Source organism: Chionomys nivalis, chromosome 6 (genome assembly GCF_950005125.1).
Source record: "Chionomys nivalis chromosome 6, mChiNiv1.1, whole genome shotgun sequence".
Classification (NCBI taxonomy): Eukaryota; Metazoa; Chordata; class Mammalia; order Rodentia; family Cricetidae; genus Chionomys; species Chionomys nivalis.
This window is the reverse complement of record NC_080091.1, coordinates 6,183,132-6,197,998: the sequence shown is the minus strand read 5'-3', so window position 1 is coordinate 6,197,998 and position 14,867 is coordinate 6,183,132. Positions and strand designations below refer to the sequence as shown.

Below are 14,867 nucleotides of genomic sequence, written 5' to 3'. Positions count from 1 at the left end.
CAAGACGGAATCTGTCTCACCAGCCCGGAAAGGGGCTTCGCTTAACGTGGGGTGCTATGAATCTAACGTAAAACTTCACGCTTAGTGTGTCTGACGGTTACCTAGGGACGGGGAATTTCTCTCACTTCCGGCTCTGCGTGCAACTGCTCCGACCCGCACGTCAGTGCCATCTTATGGTAAACTACGCGATAAGCTCCCCGACGCGCAGGCGCAGTAGCTTTGATGGGACTTCCGGGAACGTTCCCTGAGACTTTTATGGCGCTGGTTGCCGCTTCGGAAAGGACGGCGGCCGGGAGTCAGGGCGTGTTTTAGTTCGCGCGGATCCCGGCGGTGTGATGCGGTACAATGAGAAAGAGTTGCAGGCGCTGTCCCGTCAGCCGGCAGAGATGGCCGCCGAGCTAGGCATGCGGGGTCCCAAGAAAGGCAGCGGTGAGCGGTTCGGGGCGGGCCGGCTCGATTCCCGGGTGGGCGGATGAGAACAGTTCCGCACTGACAACGCCCTGTGCCCACAGTGGCCAAGAGGCGGCTGGTGAAGCTGGTGGTCAACTTCCTCTTCTACTTCCGCCCGGACGAGGCCGAGGTAGGGGCGTGGGGGACTCGGGGGGCCCGCGCGGCCCGGAGGCCGGCGCTCATGGCCGTGTCTCGCGCAGCCCCTCGGAGCCCTGTTGCTGGAACGCTGCATAGTGGCCCAGGAAGAGCCCGGCGGCTTCTCCATCAGTAAGTGCGCTGGTCCCCACTGTCACCACCCCGTACTCTTGCTCCACGCACCTGTCTTCCTTTTACTCCCCAGGAGCCTCCATTTGTCATGGATCCCTCGTCTCCTGAGGACCCAGCGCTGCAATAGCTGATACTCTGAGTGCCCCCGGGTCTGATCTCCGCTGGTGCAATCATAGTTTCTTCCCCCACCTTCAGTGCCTATTCTTCGCAAGGATAGGTGCAGCCTGTGCAGATTTTACTTGTATTAGAAACAGTCTGCCGCGGGTAACGCTTCTAAGGCTGAAGTGACACCTGTTAAACCTTCTTCCTTGGCGATCTTTACGGTACCATCTTGTAGAGATTTGGCCCTCATGTCTTCTCCATCATCACACAGGGTTCTCCATCTATACTCTTAGTTTTTCTTTTTTGCACGTGTATATATGGAGTCCAGAAGTCAGTTTCTGGTCTCTTCACCATCCCCTCTTCCCCTCTTAAAACAATACAATTGTATGTACACATTCGTGTATTTGTCTACACGCCACAAAGGTCAAAGGACAACTTTGGTTCTCCTCTTCCACTATATGGGTCCCCGCTATTGAACTCTGGCCATCAGGCACGGCAACAAGCACCTTTACCTGCTTGGCTATCTCATCCGTCGCACATAGACTTGGTTTTTAGGCTATACTGGCTGACAGCAAGCCTTAGGAATCTCCCCATCTGTTTTCTCAGCACTGAGATTCCAGGTGCATCCTGCTCTGACATGGGTGCTGGGGCTTGAACGCAGGTCCTCCTGCTTATTATATGTGTGACAGGCACCGTACCTACTGAGCCATCGCCCCAGTCCTATTACCATTAGGGCCTACTCTAATGACCTCACATCAACCGGTCCATATGTGATTACCCGACTTCCCAGTGGGTCCCTTTTCATGGGTTCAGGAGTCAGCACTCTGGAGGGGACAAGCCAGCCTGTGACCAGGAACCCCGGGTGAGAGGAAGTTGGGCCTTCTGGCCAGCGGGATGTGGGCCAGGTGGACACCCAGCAGAGGTGGCTGGCTCCCTTCCTTTACCCCTTTCTAGGCTTTGTGGAAGACCTCAGCAGGAAGTATCACTTTGAATGCTGTAGCCAAGAGCAGTGTCAGGAGTGGATGGAGGCTCTTCGCCAGGCCAGGTGGGGCTTTGGGAACCACTGGGAGCTGGGTGGAAACATGGGGGAGTGTGATCAGTGAGCCCAGCCCTTTTCTCCAGCTATGAGTACATGCGAAGAAGCCTCATCTTCTACAGGAACGAAATCAGGAAGATGACAGGCAAGGTGTGTAGGGGCGGGGTGGGGCAGGGCAGCCCTCCCTGGCCTTGTTCACAGTCAGCATGCACCCCCACAGGATCCTTTGGAGCAGTTCGGCATCTCCGAGGAAGCCAGGTTCCAGCTGAATAGCCTGCCTACGGACGGGCGGACTGCTTGTATTGGTTCCCAGCTAGATGTGTTGGACTGACCTTTGCCTGGCCTCTGGCTATCTTTGAAGGTGTTTTTTTGGAAATGTCGTTCAAAGCCAGAGGTCCGGAGGAGGTGGGCAAGGGCTTGGATCCTTGTTCCCATACCATCTCCCTGCCAATACCCTTGAGTGCCCCCAACTGGGGACTGAGCCTGGCACAGCTCCCCTGTCCGTTATTGGGTGAATGTATCATGCTAGGTAACGCTGTGAACCCCACTCCTGCTGATAGAGCAGGCCATGGTGCTGGCCTTCAGTGCTGAGCCCGTTCTATAATAAAGGTACCCCTTTTCCAAGCCACACAGTGAAGTAAATGGGGAGAGATGGGGGCACGGGTGGCAGAACAGCTCTTCTAAGAGCTAGGCCGGGCTGGGCAGTGGTGGCACACACCTTCAGTCCCAGCACTCAGGAGGCAGAGACAACAGATCTCTGAGTTCTAGGCCAGCCTGGACTACAGAGTGAAACTGTTTTGAAAAACAAAACGAAAAAGACTGGGCTAGGCACACACACACACACAGCTTGTGGGACAGGTTGTTCCCAGTGTGCCTGGTACCAGGCTGGCTACCCTCTCTGGGGAGATGTGGAATCCTGTCTGGGTTTTGTGGGGGCACATATTAGTGAGTCCTGCGTAAGGGACCCATACCACCTGGCTGTGAGCAACTTGAATGCTATAGGGGTGCCTTGACTGCGTTTTCCTCGGGCTCCTCCAGAGCTGTCATCCCTCAAGGGAGGTGACAGTAACCACACAAAGACAGACCACACTGAGAACCGGCTCAAGTGAAAACAGCTTTTATTACTGTGTCTAGAGGCGGCAACAATGTGTGAGATGCCTTGGGAACCAAGGGAGAGAACAGTGCACCCGTTAAGTACAGAGGTCATTACAAGACAGAGCAAAGCTGCATCAAGTTACAAACAGGCCAGGCTGCCAAAAAAGCTGTGTAGGTTGAGGGTGGGAACCGAGGTGTGTCTGGCAGAGTCCCTTTGTGGGCTAGCGTGGGAGTAGGTCCCAGTCCGTAGGGCTTTCTATCAGTTCCTGAGCTCAAGCCCTGCAGCACCCTTGGGCTGGAATACCAAGGACCACTGAGGCAGCCTAGCCCCATGCTAAGATCATCAGCCAAGGAACCCAGGGTCACCGTGCACCATGTTCAGTTTACTGTAGGTTCCCCTTTCTCGTGGGCTCAGGAGAGGACTTGGAACTGTGCCCGCCTGGAGCACCTGCGGCCCACTGGGCCATGCGGGCCATGAACATGCAGTGTCTGTCCCCTAACACTCAAGTAAGGTGGGGCAGCGACCACTGGAGCAGCAGCTGCCAAGGTGGCAGGTGGTGTGTACAGTGTTCACCCAGTGTCTTGTTCCAGGCCTGGGACTTGCTTAACTTTATGGCCACCCTGCCCTGCAGCACCGTAGCTAGCTGTGGTGTGCAAGAACAGGCCTGGCAAGCATGAGCACCATCGCAGGGGGTAGGGTGGGGGGGTGGAAGGGACACCAGCACCATCTTCACAACTGCCAAGGGAAGCAGGTAAAGACTGAGGGGGTCAACATGGCCTCCCTGCTTAGCCTACCTACCCCTAACCTGAAGTGAGCAGCATTGAGGGCAGTCAGGACCACCTCAGCAAGCTAAATCAGCCCTGGCCCCTTTGCAGCCACACCCAGTGCACCTGTCCCTGGGACCAGGAAGCAACTCTTGGACATAGGTAGGTGGTGCCCACAGTGACCAGAGGCCCTGGGTGGCCCAGCACATCTGGGCCACACTCCCGCAGGGCCCCTGACCAGCGCCATTTTTTTGTGCATTTGAATAAATAAATGTATTTTTCCTCCTCACTTTTCTTTCCGTTAAAGTTCACTGTGCATTATACAATCTAAAAATAAATGCAGTCAAGTCTATGAAATTTATAAATCTCCATCACATCTCTATAAAATACTGTCACTCATCATGTGACTCTCTTATACACAGATGCCAGGGGACCCACAGTGGGCCAGCCCCATGTCACCTGGCCAGCATGCCCCGAGCCAGAAAAGCAAAGAAATACAAAGTAAATGCACTTGTCACAGGAGCCACTGAGCACTGCAGTAGTGGCCCGCACCTGTCAGCACCACTCAGCCCAGCCGGGCACCCAGTCCTGCCCCAGCCCAATCTGCACCCACAGCAAAGGCACGCCTAAAGTCACAGGGTTAACAGCAGGGTGTTCACAGTGACAGCGGGCGAGTTCCGAGGAGGGGAACCAGAAGTCAGCCCCCATCGTGCATGCCTGGCGTGCCTTTGGTATCAGGACAAGCAGTAAGGGTGCCAGTAAGGGTGCGTCTGAGAACTGTTTGGCCATGGTCCGCATCTGGGGCAGCACCCAGGGCAAAGTTGGAGATGGGTGGGCACGGGCTGGGTGGTGAGATAGCACCGGGACGGAGTCGAGTCCTCCTGGTGGCCAGCCCGGCAGGCCAAGTCTATAGGATTCTCTCTCACAGACACTTAGGTGTCTCAAGAGGTTGCCTTGGACGACTTTGATGGAATAAAATAAGTCAAAATTGCTTATACTTTAAAAAAAAAAAAAGATAAATACTTTATCTAAAACTATCGACAGTACAAACTGGACCAGTCCAGCACCTCCTGCGGTGCCGCCAATTCACAGTGGCTCCACGTCCGGCTCCGCCGGCCTGGCAGGCAGCAGGCTTGGTCCACACCGTCCTTGCATAGGTCGTGGCTGAGGTAGAAGTCCTAATTACCTGCAGGGAGGAGGAGCATGGGTTAGGTGCATTCAACATGTCCTCTGTGGCCGAACTGCCCCACAGGACACGGGGCAGAGAGGGGTGTTCCTGGTAGGTACTGTTGGGCCCAGCACCCTCCAGCTCTGCCTTGCTGAGCACACAGGGTGGGTTAGCTGGAGAGCTCTAGCCCTAGGACCTCCAGATGTGGTTGTCAGGCTGTCCTGTACTCAGGCTAGGGCTACCACATGGCCATACCCTATGGAGGCCAGAAGGCTGCCATCTGGCTCTTCGCCCACAGGGCATGTCTACTGCCATGATGAGAGCAGAGCAGGGTTTGACAGCCGCTGTTCAGGGAGAGGTGGACAGGGACCTGCTCCCTGAACCTTAAACCCCACCTCTGCTCAAGGATGCCCACACTACCACCCCAGGCAGCTTTCTGCCCGTGGACAAAGTCAGTCTGCAACCTTACCTACTGACTATCCCTTGTTTCCCTTGCACAGGCAGGCTCGTGACAAATGCCTTAGTTTAGAGCTAAAAATGTGACCCCAAAATCAAGGACTGCTTTGGGCCAGGAGTCTCACAGTAGGTTGGGGCTACCTTGGCTTTGGTGAGCCACATTCAAATCTCATCACCTCAGCTGTCTTCTCAGCGGCTGGCTGAGGACCAGGTAGTGCTGCACAATGTTGGCCCTGCCTCCCTTAGCGCACCCCCCCCATCTCCACGACTCAGGACCCCAGGCATCTGGTGAGCCCTGCCAGCCGTCTTCTGGGCAAGAGGAGGGGTGGTTTGGCTCTAGCCTTACCTTACAGAACATGAACTGCTAGCTAAGCAAGGTCTTTATCGAGGCTTAACCCCCGAAAGGTGCGCAGCATAAGGAGGCGGCATGCCAAGGGAAACCCACACAGCAGATGGCCCCGAGGAGTTGGCCTGTGGGGCGGCGGGCGCAGCCTGCGCCAGGGCCAGCCGGGGCAGGGGCTGGTGGTGCACCGTGAAGGAGGGGCGGGAGACCTTGTGTGGAAGGGAGGCGAGCTTGACAGACAGAGAGGCGTTAGCAGGCTGCAGAGAAGCGGCAGAGGAGGGGGGTAAGAAAGCTTTGTTAGCCGGGAGGGAGGCCAGGCTCTGCAGAAGCACTGGCTCGGAGTTAGAAGCCAGCAGCGCAGGTGGAGGAGGCAAGGTGACGTTAGGAGGAGGGGGTGCATGGAGGACAGGTGGCCCCGCAGGGGGCCGGCCCAGGTGCTGAGGAGGAAGTAGGGGAGGTGGAGGGGGCGGCCGAGTCTCGACCGAAGCTGCAGCCTGAAAGGAAGAAGCCGAGGTGCTGGCCGCCGCCTGCAGCGGGCTCAGGCCCAGCGTGGCACTGCTACACACAGCCCCGCTACTGACACCAGCTCCAAACGGGTGAGCAGAGGCAGAAGGCACCGCATGGGTAAAGACACCTGTAAACAGGAGAGAAAAAGCAGCTTCAACAGGCAGCACGTTCCAGGCAGGTGGAGCAAGAGGAGCACAGTCGCCAGCAAGGAGAAGCAGAAGACAGCGTGACTCCGGTCCAAGCGCAGGCACAAGCAGCAAGCAGTGGGCTCAGTGCAGGGACACTTACCTGCCAGGATGAGGCCCCGCCCCTCGGGCCCACCTGCCCGCCCCTGCCCAGTCAGGACTGCACCATGCCTGGCCTGTGGCCCAGGCTCCACTCCGCCCTGTCTCTGAGCAGGCCCTCTGGACTCATTCTTGCACCAGGCCCGCTTCCACAGACCGGCCATGAGGCATGTGGGTGGTCACCTCAAACAGGGAATGCCCCAGGAGAAAGAAATGCCTAGTTAAGTGCACCGTGGTCTTCTGAAAACAAGAGGCATGCGTTATAAGGCTAGACAGTCTCCTTCAGTCACACCATGAAGACGGCCAGGGAGGACACAGGGACACACTCCCATTGTATCTTCTAGAGGGCTTGGGAGGAACCTCCCAAGCAGCTGGTGAGAAACTTGGGACAAGACGTCCTCCCTTCCTTGCCTACCTCCAACGGTTCCACCGGTCACCCCGGAGGAGAAGCTGCCCATGGTGTGCGAGTTGGTGAGTCGGGGCGCAGCAGATGACACGTGCACCAAGCCTGCAGCGGCGGGCACGGTGCTGAACAAGGACTGCAGCACAGAGGAGCCGGCCACAGAGCCCAGGTTGGCCTGCAGGGACATGGGGCCCAGAGTGAACTGGGGCCCAGGGGTGAAGGTGCTCAGAAAGGGCCGGGCAGCCTGGGCAGCAGGTGTCGTACTGCCTGCAGAGGAAGCTACAGTCACTAGACCAGGGCCACCGAGGAGGCCACCCGGAGGCACGGCTGCAGCAGAGATGAAGAGGTTGTGGCCACCCTTGAAGTCCAGCTCACGGTCACGGCCCTTGCCTGCCCTGCTGCCATGAGGCAGTGCAACTTTGTCCGCAGATCCACACAGGGGCAGGGCCTCGCCTGATTCCTTGCCTGCATTGCCCTCGCCCTTCAGGCCACCCAGGCCCTCTGGCTGCCGCCTACTGAGGAAGGGATTAGTCTCCGTGGTACTATCCTTGCCCCGCTGTGATGGGAAGCTCAGGCTGGCCACTTCAGGGCCCTTGTGGGAGAGGGAAGCACCGTCGTTGAAGCTGTGTAAACCGAGGTCTGCAGCAAGGCCCCCACTGAAGGCCAGGCCGTTGGGAGGGTTGGCGCCAGGGCTCGGGCCCTCGGCTGCAGTCAGAGAGCCGGCAAAGCTTTTCCTTGGGTGGGTAGGGAGCTTGGCCTCAGCTGCAGGCTCGTCCAGAACTGGCCGGAAAGAGAACAGGGGGCTGTGGCTCAGTGCAGAGCCAGCCTGCAATGGACTGTCCACGGCCTTGGCCAAGCTGAGGTCGGAGATGGGTGAGAAAGTGGACTTCCATTTGCTGCTGTTCACAGGCTCACTCGAGGGTGCAGGCTTCCTTCCCACCAAACCACCACCTGATGGGAGAAATCAGTGGCCATGAGCTGAGCCTACCATGTGGCTGGCACACATTCTACTAGGCAGAGGTGATGAAGAGGTGAGAGGCTCATGCACTATGAGACTTCTCTTGTCTGCCCCTCCCAACTCTCCATGCACCAGATGCAGTCCCAGGCTGGCCCGTCCTGAGCACGGGGCACCCCCACACCTCCCGGCTCCAGGAAGGGAGCACATTACCATTTTCCAGCGTCTTTGGAGGAGATTTGCTTTCTAAGGAGATTGTTGCAATTTTTCTTTCAATTCTGTGCAAAGAAAACAGTCACTGATGTATGAATCTAAGTGCTCAGAGAGTATCCGAGGACTCTCTACACGCACAGCTCAAAATGAAATGTCCAAAGGCTGCCCTCTGGTCCCGTGTGGAAGGGCCCCTGAGTAAACCCGGAGTAAGTCGGGGTCAACAGCAGTACTAGGGCCCAGTGTCTGTGCATGGGCTGTTCTGGTGGGGAGCCCAGAATGCCTGTGCACATGGTGACACTATACATACAAAGTAGGGCGACCTGTAGGAGCTTCCCTATTCTGAGCCTTAGCCAACCTGGAGCTAAATGCAGCAGAGGCCCGGCTCACAGGTGGTACACACATCCATGATGGTCTACAATGGGTCAGTGTATTTGTCAGACCCTTAGGAATGACAGTGGGCAGCGATCTTAAAGCACATCAAAGTCAGAGGCCAACGCGTGACCAGAATTCACACTCGCAGTAGTAACTCCACTGTGACACTCAAAGGTAAGCATGGGACCTAGTGATGCTCAACAGTCTACAGTGCAGTCATAATGTAGGTGGCAGAGAGGGGCACGTGATGTCTTTACTCAGGCTGAACACCCAGAAAGTCCTCATAGATACACACAGACCCCACAAGCAGTACTCTACACTGCTCAACAAGAAAAGCAAGGTAACACCCATTGAGAAAACAGCCTTGCACCAGGGAGGTCAGGATTGAAAGATAGCTAACAGAGGCCACTTGGCCACACGATAGCCAGCATCTAGTCCAACCATCACCCTGCAGAGCTGTCCCCCAGGACTCACCGGGTACTGCTGGGCTCATCCTCAGAGCCTGGCTCCTCATCTGAGGTAAGTGGTGAGTAATGGGCCCCATTCGTCGGGCCCAGGGGCCGCTCCTTCCTGAGCACCGGGGGCTGATCGTGGTCCTGGTAGGGGGTTGGGGAACTCTTCAGGGAGCTCTCAGGGGATGAGATGGCTGTGATCTCCAGGGGCTGATTGATGTTGCTGACCTGCGGGATCAGGGAGGGCAGATGAGCCACAGGCCCAGGACAGGGTTTCGGTGCCAGCTAACCCTTGAGACCTCTACAGTCACCAGCTCCTTGTGAGGGTACAGGTGGGGAGCGAACAGTGGGGCTGCACACCAGCCACTGTCCCCACCCTGCAGGGACGGGCCCTACACTTACCATGGAGTTGAGGTTGAGGGGAGACCCCGAGGACTGTGTGAAGAGGCCGGCGACAGTTGGCAGAGCCCGGCGCTTGGGGGACACACCCGTGCTGAGGCTGAGGGTTCCAGCTGATGCACGCTTCCTTCTGCTGCGTTTACGACTGTCCTGCCCATGGCTCTGTACAGAGTCCCCGCGGGTTCCAGAGGTCAAGGGGCTATGCCTGGTAGAAGGCGACTGCTTAGAGCTGGAACTGGCTGCAATGCTGAACACAATCCTCCTCTTAGCTTCATTCTCCGGGTCTGAGACGGCAGGGTCAGAAGGCAGCTCCCCCTTGCTGGTGTCCGGCAGCGGACCTTGGGCAGTCACACTCAGGCGGGGACTGGCCGAGAGTTGGTGGGCAGGAGATGCAGGGCCAGAGTTGCGGGGCTGCGGTAGCAGAGGCGGATGCTGTGGTGGTGTGCTGCGAGATCCCATGGTGGCAAAGAGGCTGCCAGGGCCAGAGGACTCATCAAAAACAGCAGTCTCCATTCCAGATGCCATAGGCGCTGGGCTGTTGGCCAGGGCTCCACTGATGGCCACTGAACCAGTGTAGAAACCTTCCATGAAGACACCAGTTAATCAAGGGAGGCAAGGAGGCCAAGCCCACTCTAACAACACCTCACCCTGGGAGGAACAAGCTGAGGTCAGTAGCCGCTTCCTAGGGTAGACCAGGGCCATAGCATGGGTAAGTGTGGGCAGGCTAGGCCCAGAGGAAGACTGGTTCCCCATTTCAGTCATCTGCAAACACCAGGGCACACTGGGTGCTGTCCTGCTGGGCGCCACCTGAACCTCCAGGAACCAGATGACCTCAGCACAGGACAGCTTTCTGGAACTGTTCCAGACCTTAAGTATCCCTAAAAAAAGTTGCCTGGCCCTGCCCTAGCTCAAAACAAATCAACAGGAGAGAACTAGAGACTAGTCCCCTGGCTTCTGGTCACACAGAATCCTAGACTCAAAACCTCAGAGCTACCTGCTGGGTGTTTGTCCCAATGGGATCGTCTCCCCAGAGAACATGGCCCCTAGCAGGAGGAGGTCCCTATGTGGTCGGGGCGGGGGGGGGGATCACCTGTGGGTGCCAGTGTGAGGCTCCTGCTCCCTGCTGCACTGCCCCCTGGACCATGGGCGGAAGCACCGATCTGCTTTTCAAGTGTGGATGAGTCTCGAGGCTGTGGCCCAGGGCTGGGAGTGCTCCTCTGCAAAAGAAAACCTGCCTAGTCAGGGCAACAAGAGACAGTGGGGCAGGAGGGCTGTGGGCAGGGAGGACCCAAGAAGGGATAGAGCTGGGCTAGGCCTGAGAATCCAAGCAGAAAGGTCAAGTCACATTCAGTTAACAAGGAGTGCAAGAGGCACGGGGTAAGGTGGTCAGATGTCAAGGCCAGCTACAACTACATGGTGAGTTCAAAGCCAGCCCGAGTCACACAAGACCCTGCCCTCAAAATAATGCAGAAGGAAAGCAAGACTGCAGTTTTCCCAGCCTATCCTCCGTGAACATCAGCACTCTTAGGATCCAGCCATCAGGGACAGCAACCCACAGGGCCATGTCAGCCACTGCTGTTTGAGTGGCTAAAACCCTCTTTGTTATTTCTTCTCTGTTCTGTTTCTTACAAAATACATCCAGAGCCCAACCACATGGCAACAGGATTAGCTCGGATGCCCTCTCGCCAGTCCCCGGATGACCACATGCTCAAACTCAACAGCATCCGACAGAGACATAAAGACTGAAGTTGAGCCTGGAGCCCCACCACAGCCAGCACAACCACAACCATCACAACTACCATGTGGCCCAGCACACTCACCGCCCTCTCGGCGCGGCTGGGCAGCACCACACTGGCCAGTGGGATGCTGACGGGCAGCTTGTTGGGCTGCACTGTGCTGAGTGGAATGCTGACAGGCAGGCTGGTGATAGTCTCCCCATGGCTGCTGTAGGCACGCTCCTTCACACCCTGTCAACAGATGGCCATGCTCAGCTGCAGACTCGCTGCAGAAGCCACCCTCAGGATACGGGCTGGTTAAGAATGCTGCCCACTCTCTCTCTGTTTGAGACCTGTCACCCTGGACTGCCTGGCCTCCCAAATTCCTCTCCATCTCTCTACATACAATGGAGGCCCCAACCCCCTTGGTCCCACTCTAGATCCCCCAAGCAACTGGCTAAATCTTACTCCTGCATGTAAGTACCTGAATCCCAAGGACACAGAACCACCCATGGGAGGCTGACACACCTGCCTCTGCAACCACTCCATGAGGCCTGTGGATGCTAATCCCCATCTCCTCCCCAGGTCCCCAAACCAAACTTCATACATCCCACAGCTGAGAATGCTCTGTGGAGTGAATGCTGCGGCTGCCTGGCCCACTCAGATGACTTCTTTCATTCAGCCCTTACCTTTTCACTACCCTTCTCTGAGGTGAGCGGCGAGGTTGCGGGGGAGGCAGGCAGTGGATCCTGGGGGCTGAGCTTCATGCTGTTGGACAAGCTGGGGCTCTGGTAGGGAAGGGTGCTCTCCTTGGCATGCTCTGCCCTACAATGAAAGGCCAGTCACCCTTGCTGAATTCACAGCAAGCAGCCCACGCCCAACAGCCCCAGGGCAGCAGACAGCAGCACAGCCCCTAGATACATGTGTGCTTACCGAGGGTGTAGCTCACCGGCAGCTGGTTTGCTAACCCCAGTGTGGTCCTGGCTCAGGTGCCGCCTCAACACAATCTTGGCAGGTGACAACCGGGTATAGTCTGGCAAAGTTAGGCCAGACAACTTTTCTAGCCGAGGCCTGCCACTGTGGCTGGGGGTGCAAGGTACGACCTCCTGATCCAAGGGGGAGGCCAGGTACTGGGGGGTATTCTGCTTGGATGAGGGCCGACTAGCTGTGCTGCAGAGCTCGTAGCCAGCGGCATGGCCATTCATGGAGAGCTCGGGGCTCATGCTGCTGAGGTGTGGCAGGGAGATCTTGGCACAGTCCAGCTCAAGACGCAACCGCCCAGCATCGGCCTCCAGCTCGCGGCCCAGGGCACCCTTGCCACGCAGATGCAGGGACAGAGCGTCATCTGGTGGCACACAGGACTTCAACTGCAGGAGCTCCTGCTGTCGCTGGCTCTTCTCCAGCTCCACAATGCTGATCTACACGATGGGAGGTGTGTCAGAGCAGCCTGGACTCTTACTGTGAGGCCACACACACCCCTGTTGTCCATCATCACAGATGCCCTTCTGAGGGTGGGAAGATGGGGTCTGGTGCATCACCCCAACACCCCACCTGCAGCTCCAGGCAGTGTCGCTGCTTCTCTGAGATCTGGCTCCGCAGGGCCTGTTTCTCTTTCCGCAGGTTCTCCAGAGACAGTGTGGACCAGTCCAGCCTCAGCTCCTCACACCGGGCTCTGAGCTGTGGGCACAGACAAGATGTCAGCAGCTGAAAGCAGGATAGCCCGTCTCTCTGGGCAGTGCACTGAATACTTCCTACAGTTGTGGCACATGGTGTCAATACCCACCCACAAAGCAAGGTGAGAAAGGCATGTGTGACACAGCACAAAGGGTCCCTAGTGTGATTAGGAATGGGGTGATCCTTGCAGAGCCCAGCAAGAATGTGGAGAAGCAGATCCAAGTCCAGCGCTAAGGCACTAAGTCAGCATACCTCGGGGCTCCCGAGTGGGAGATCCTGCCCTCCATCCTGCCTATGTACAAACCAGCTGCACCGCCCCCTACACACACACACACACACACACACACACACACACACACACACACACACACACACACCAGCTGAAGGCTCTGGCTCCGCAGGTCACTGTTGTCCTTCTCCAGCTGCTCTGACTGCTCCCGCAGCTGCTGGTTGTGGGCAGAGATCTCCTTCTGGGCCTGAATCAGGTCATTGTAGGTCAGCGCCTTCACGCCCAACTAGGGATGCAGAGGACAAACCAGGGTGAGTCCCAGTGCACAGGGAACAAAGGGAACGATAATAACCATGCAGCTCTGACCTGGGTACAGCCAGGGCCACCCTCTGCTTCCAAGGTGGCCAGCCACTCTATGTCAGTCCTTCCATAAGGGTAAGGGAAGCTGAACTTTGGTCACCCCAGTCACCTCATCCAGTTTCTGCTGGAACAGTCTGTGGATCTCCTCCTTTTGGGCTTGGCAATGACCGAAGAGCTGCTGTGCGGTGTCCAGCAGCTGTGTGTTCTTCTCCTGCAAGGGAGGACAGGAGCAGGTGACCTCAGCGCCCCGACCCGACTAACGACCCCACTACTGACATTAAGGCGGAGCCCACACACCTTCTCTTGGTCCAGAAGCTGCTGCAGGTTGGCCTTGTACTGTGGGGTCTTTGTGTAAGCCAGGAACTGCAGGTACTGGATCTTGAAGGACTCTGGAGGTACATGGTACAGTGTATGAACCAGTGTATGATGCCAACGCCCTTCCGTGAGAGGAGCAGGAGTGGTGGCCAACAGAAAGGAACTACCTGACCTGGCCTGCTGCAGGGTCATCCCTGCCTGTGACTTCACCTCTTCTCAAGCCCGAAACCCGAGAGCAGATCCCTCCTTCAAGTAAGAGACTTGCCAGTATTCCCCATGGAGTGAACCTCTACCAGGCTCCCCCATGTCCCTGAGGTGAGTCAGTCTCAGTCATTCACAAACACGCAACAAAGCCTCTTCCACACCACCCAGCAGGCTTGACTAGAGCCCTACCACTTCCTGCTTCAAGATCAAAGCCATGACCCACCTAAAAGTTTCTGTAATGCAGGAGGGGTGGGTGCCACCAGCAACGGATTGGGGGAGTGGAGCTGCGTGCTCGGAGGTAGCTGGTAGAATGGGCTATGAGGTGCCCTATACGCATCTGCAGGAGAAAGGATCCCCATCAGTCACCAACCATCGGCCCTATACTACCACAGGCAACACAGTACCTCAGCTTGGCAAATCTGAGTGCTGACACTGCTGTGGCATCCAGACCCCACCAAGCACCCTCTGCTGTGTAGTCACAGGCTTGGCACACAGCAGAATCCAAATGGTGACTCTAGTGTACAAGAGCCCACAGTCACTTGGATGGGGACTCTGCCACGAAGAAGAGAAAGAGGCTCACCCTGGGGTGAGGCTGAGGGCGGGGCTGGGGGAGAGGAGTGCAGGAGGTCCAGTGCACTTTGGCTCTTCTTGGACTTTCGCTCAGCGTTTGCAGCACTCATTTTCTTGGGCCGTCCACGCTTCCGGCCAGCCATTTTCCTCCCTTTTTTATTCAGTTTCTTCTTCCGGGCTTTGGAGGGAGATGGCTTTTTGACAGTGGCCACACCTGACTTTTCTTCCTCAGCACCAGAGTCCTAGAGGAAATAGGCAGGCAGTGAAGGGCCAGCAGGAGTACCCTCAGGGCGGCACCACTGGGCACCCTGTCTACCAGGCATGTGCAGGGAAGGGCATCTCACCGCGGGGGCCTCCGTGGCAGCTGCCTTGCTCTCTGGGACCTTGGTGGGGGTAGTTGCATTACTCTTGTTCTCTCGCTGCTGCCGGCGCCGAGCTGCTTCCTGCTCCTCCTAGAGGGAAGCAGTGGGAAAGTGTCCTGAACATGCTGGAGGCTCCATCTCCACTCCAGCATCAAAGAAATGGCCACACAC

General features: G+C 57.1%; 2 protein-coding genes across 4 annotated transcripts in view; one reads left to right on the top strand and one right to left on the bottom strand.

Annotated features, from left to right (window-relative positions):
* Nucleotides 1-3: 3 nt before the first annotated feature.
* LOC130876123 (pleckstrin homology domain-containing family J member 1) lies at nt 4-2,476 on the top strand. Its single transcript, XM_057772563.1, has 6 exons — nt 4-429; nt 513-580; nt 651-717; nt 1,774-1,864; nt 1,942-2,005; nt 2,076-2,476. Exons 1-6 carry the CDS (start codon nt 336-338, stop codon nt 2,184-2,186), a joined length of 495 nt encoding a protein of 164 aa, XP_057628546.1. The 5' UTR covers nt 4-335; the 3' UTR covers nt 2,187-2,476.
* A 492-nt stretch (nt 2,477-2,968) lies between these two features.
* The window catches only part of LOC130876120 (histone-lysine N-methyltransferase, H3 lysine-79 specific-like), a 42,621-nt gene continuing 30,722 nt past the window's right edge, over nt 2,969-14,867 (bottom strand). Inside the window, exons 13-28 of one of the 3 annotated variants that reach the window (XM_057772561.1) lie at nt 14,679-14,786; nt 14,345-14,576; nt 13,988-14,101; nt 13,543-13,634; nt 13,355-13,456; nt 13,034-13,171; nt 12,534-12,659; nt 11,916-12,400; nt 11,672-11,807; nt 11,088-11,234; nt 10,358-10,484; nt 9,271-9,848; nt 8,891-9,096; nt 8,045-8,109; nt 6,889-7,827; nt 2,969-6,316 (exon numbers count right to left, since the gene is read on the bottom strand). In XM_057772561.1, the coding sequence (XP_057628544.1) occupies nt 5,721-6,316; nt 6,889-7,827; nt 8,045-8,109; nt 8,891-9,096; nt 9,271-9,848; nt 10,358-10,484; nt 11,088-11,234; nt 11,672-11,807; nt 11,916-12,400; nt 12,534-12,659; nt 13,034-13,171; nt 13,355-13,456; nt 13,543-13,634; nt 13,988-14,101; nt 14,345-14,576; nt 14,679-14,786 (4,191 nt within the window). In that variant the 3' untranslated portion in view covers nt 2,969-5,720. The other 2 variants (XM_057772560.1, XM_057772559.1) reach the window with 2 other exon arrangements.

Coding starts and splice junctions, on each gene's coding strand:
- LOC130876123 (XM_057772563.1), top strand. CDS start 336: ATGCGGTACAATGAGAAAGAGTTGCAGGCGCTGTCCCGTCAGCCGGCA. Junction 718..1,773: donor GCCCGGCGGCTTCTCCATCA/GTAAGTGCGCTG, acceptor ACCCCTTTCTAG/GCTTTGTGGAAGACCTCAGC. Junction 2,006..2,075: donor TCAGGAAGATGACAGGCAAG/GTGTGTAGGGGC, acceptor GCACCCCCACAG/GATCCTTTGGAGCAGTTCGG.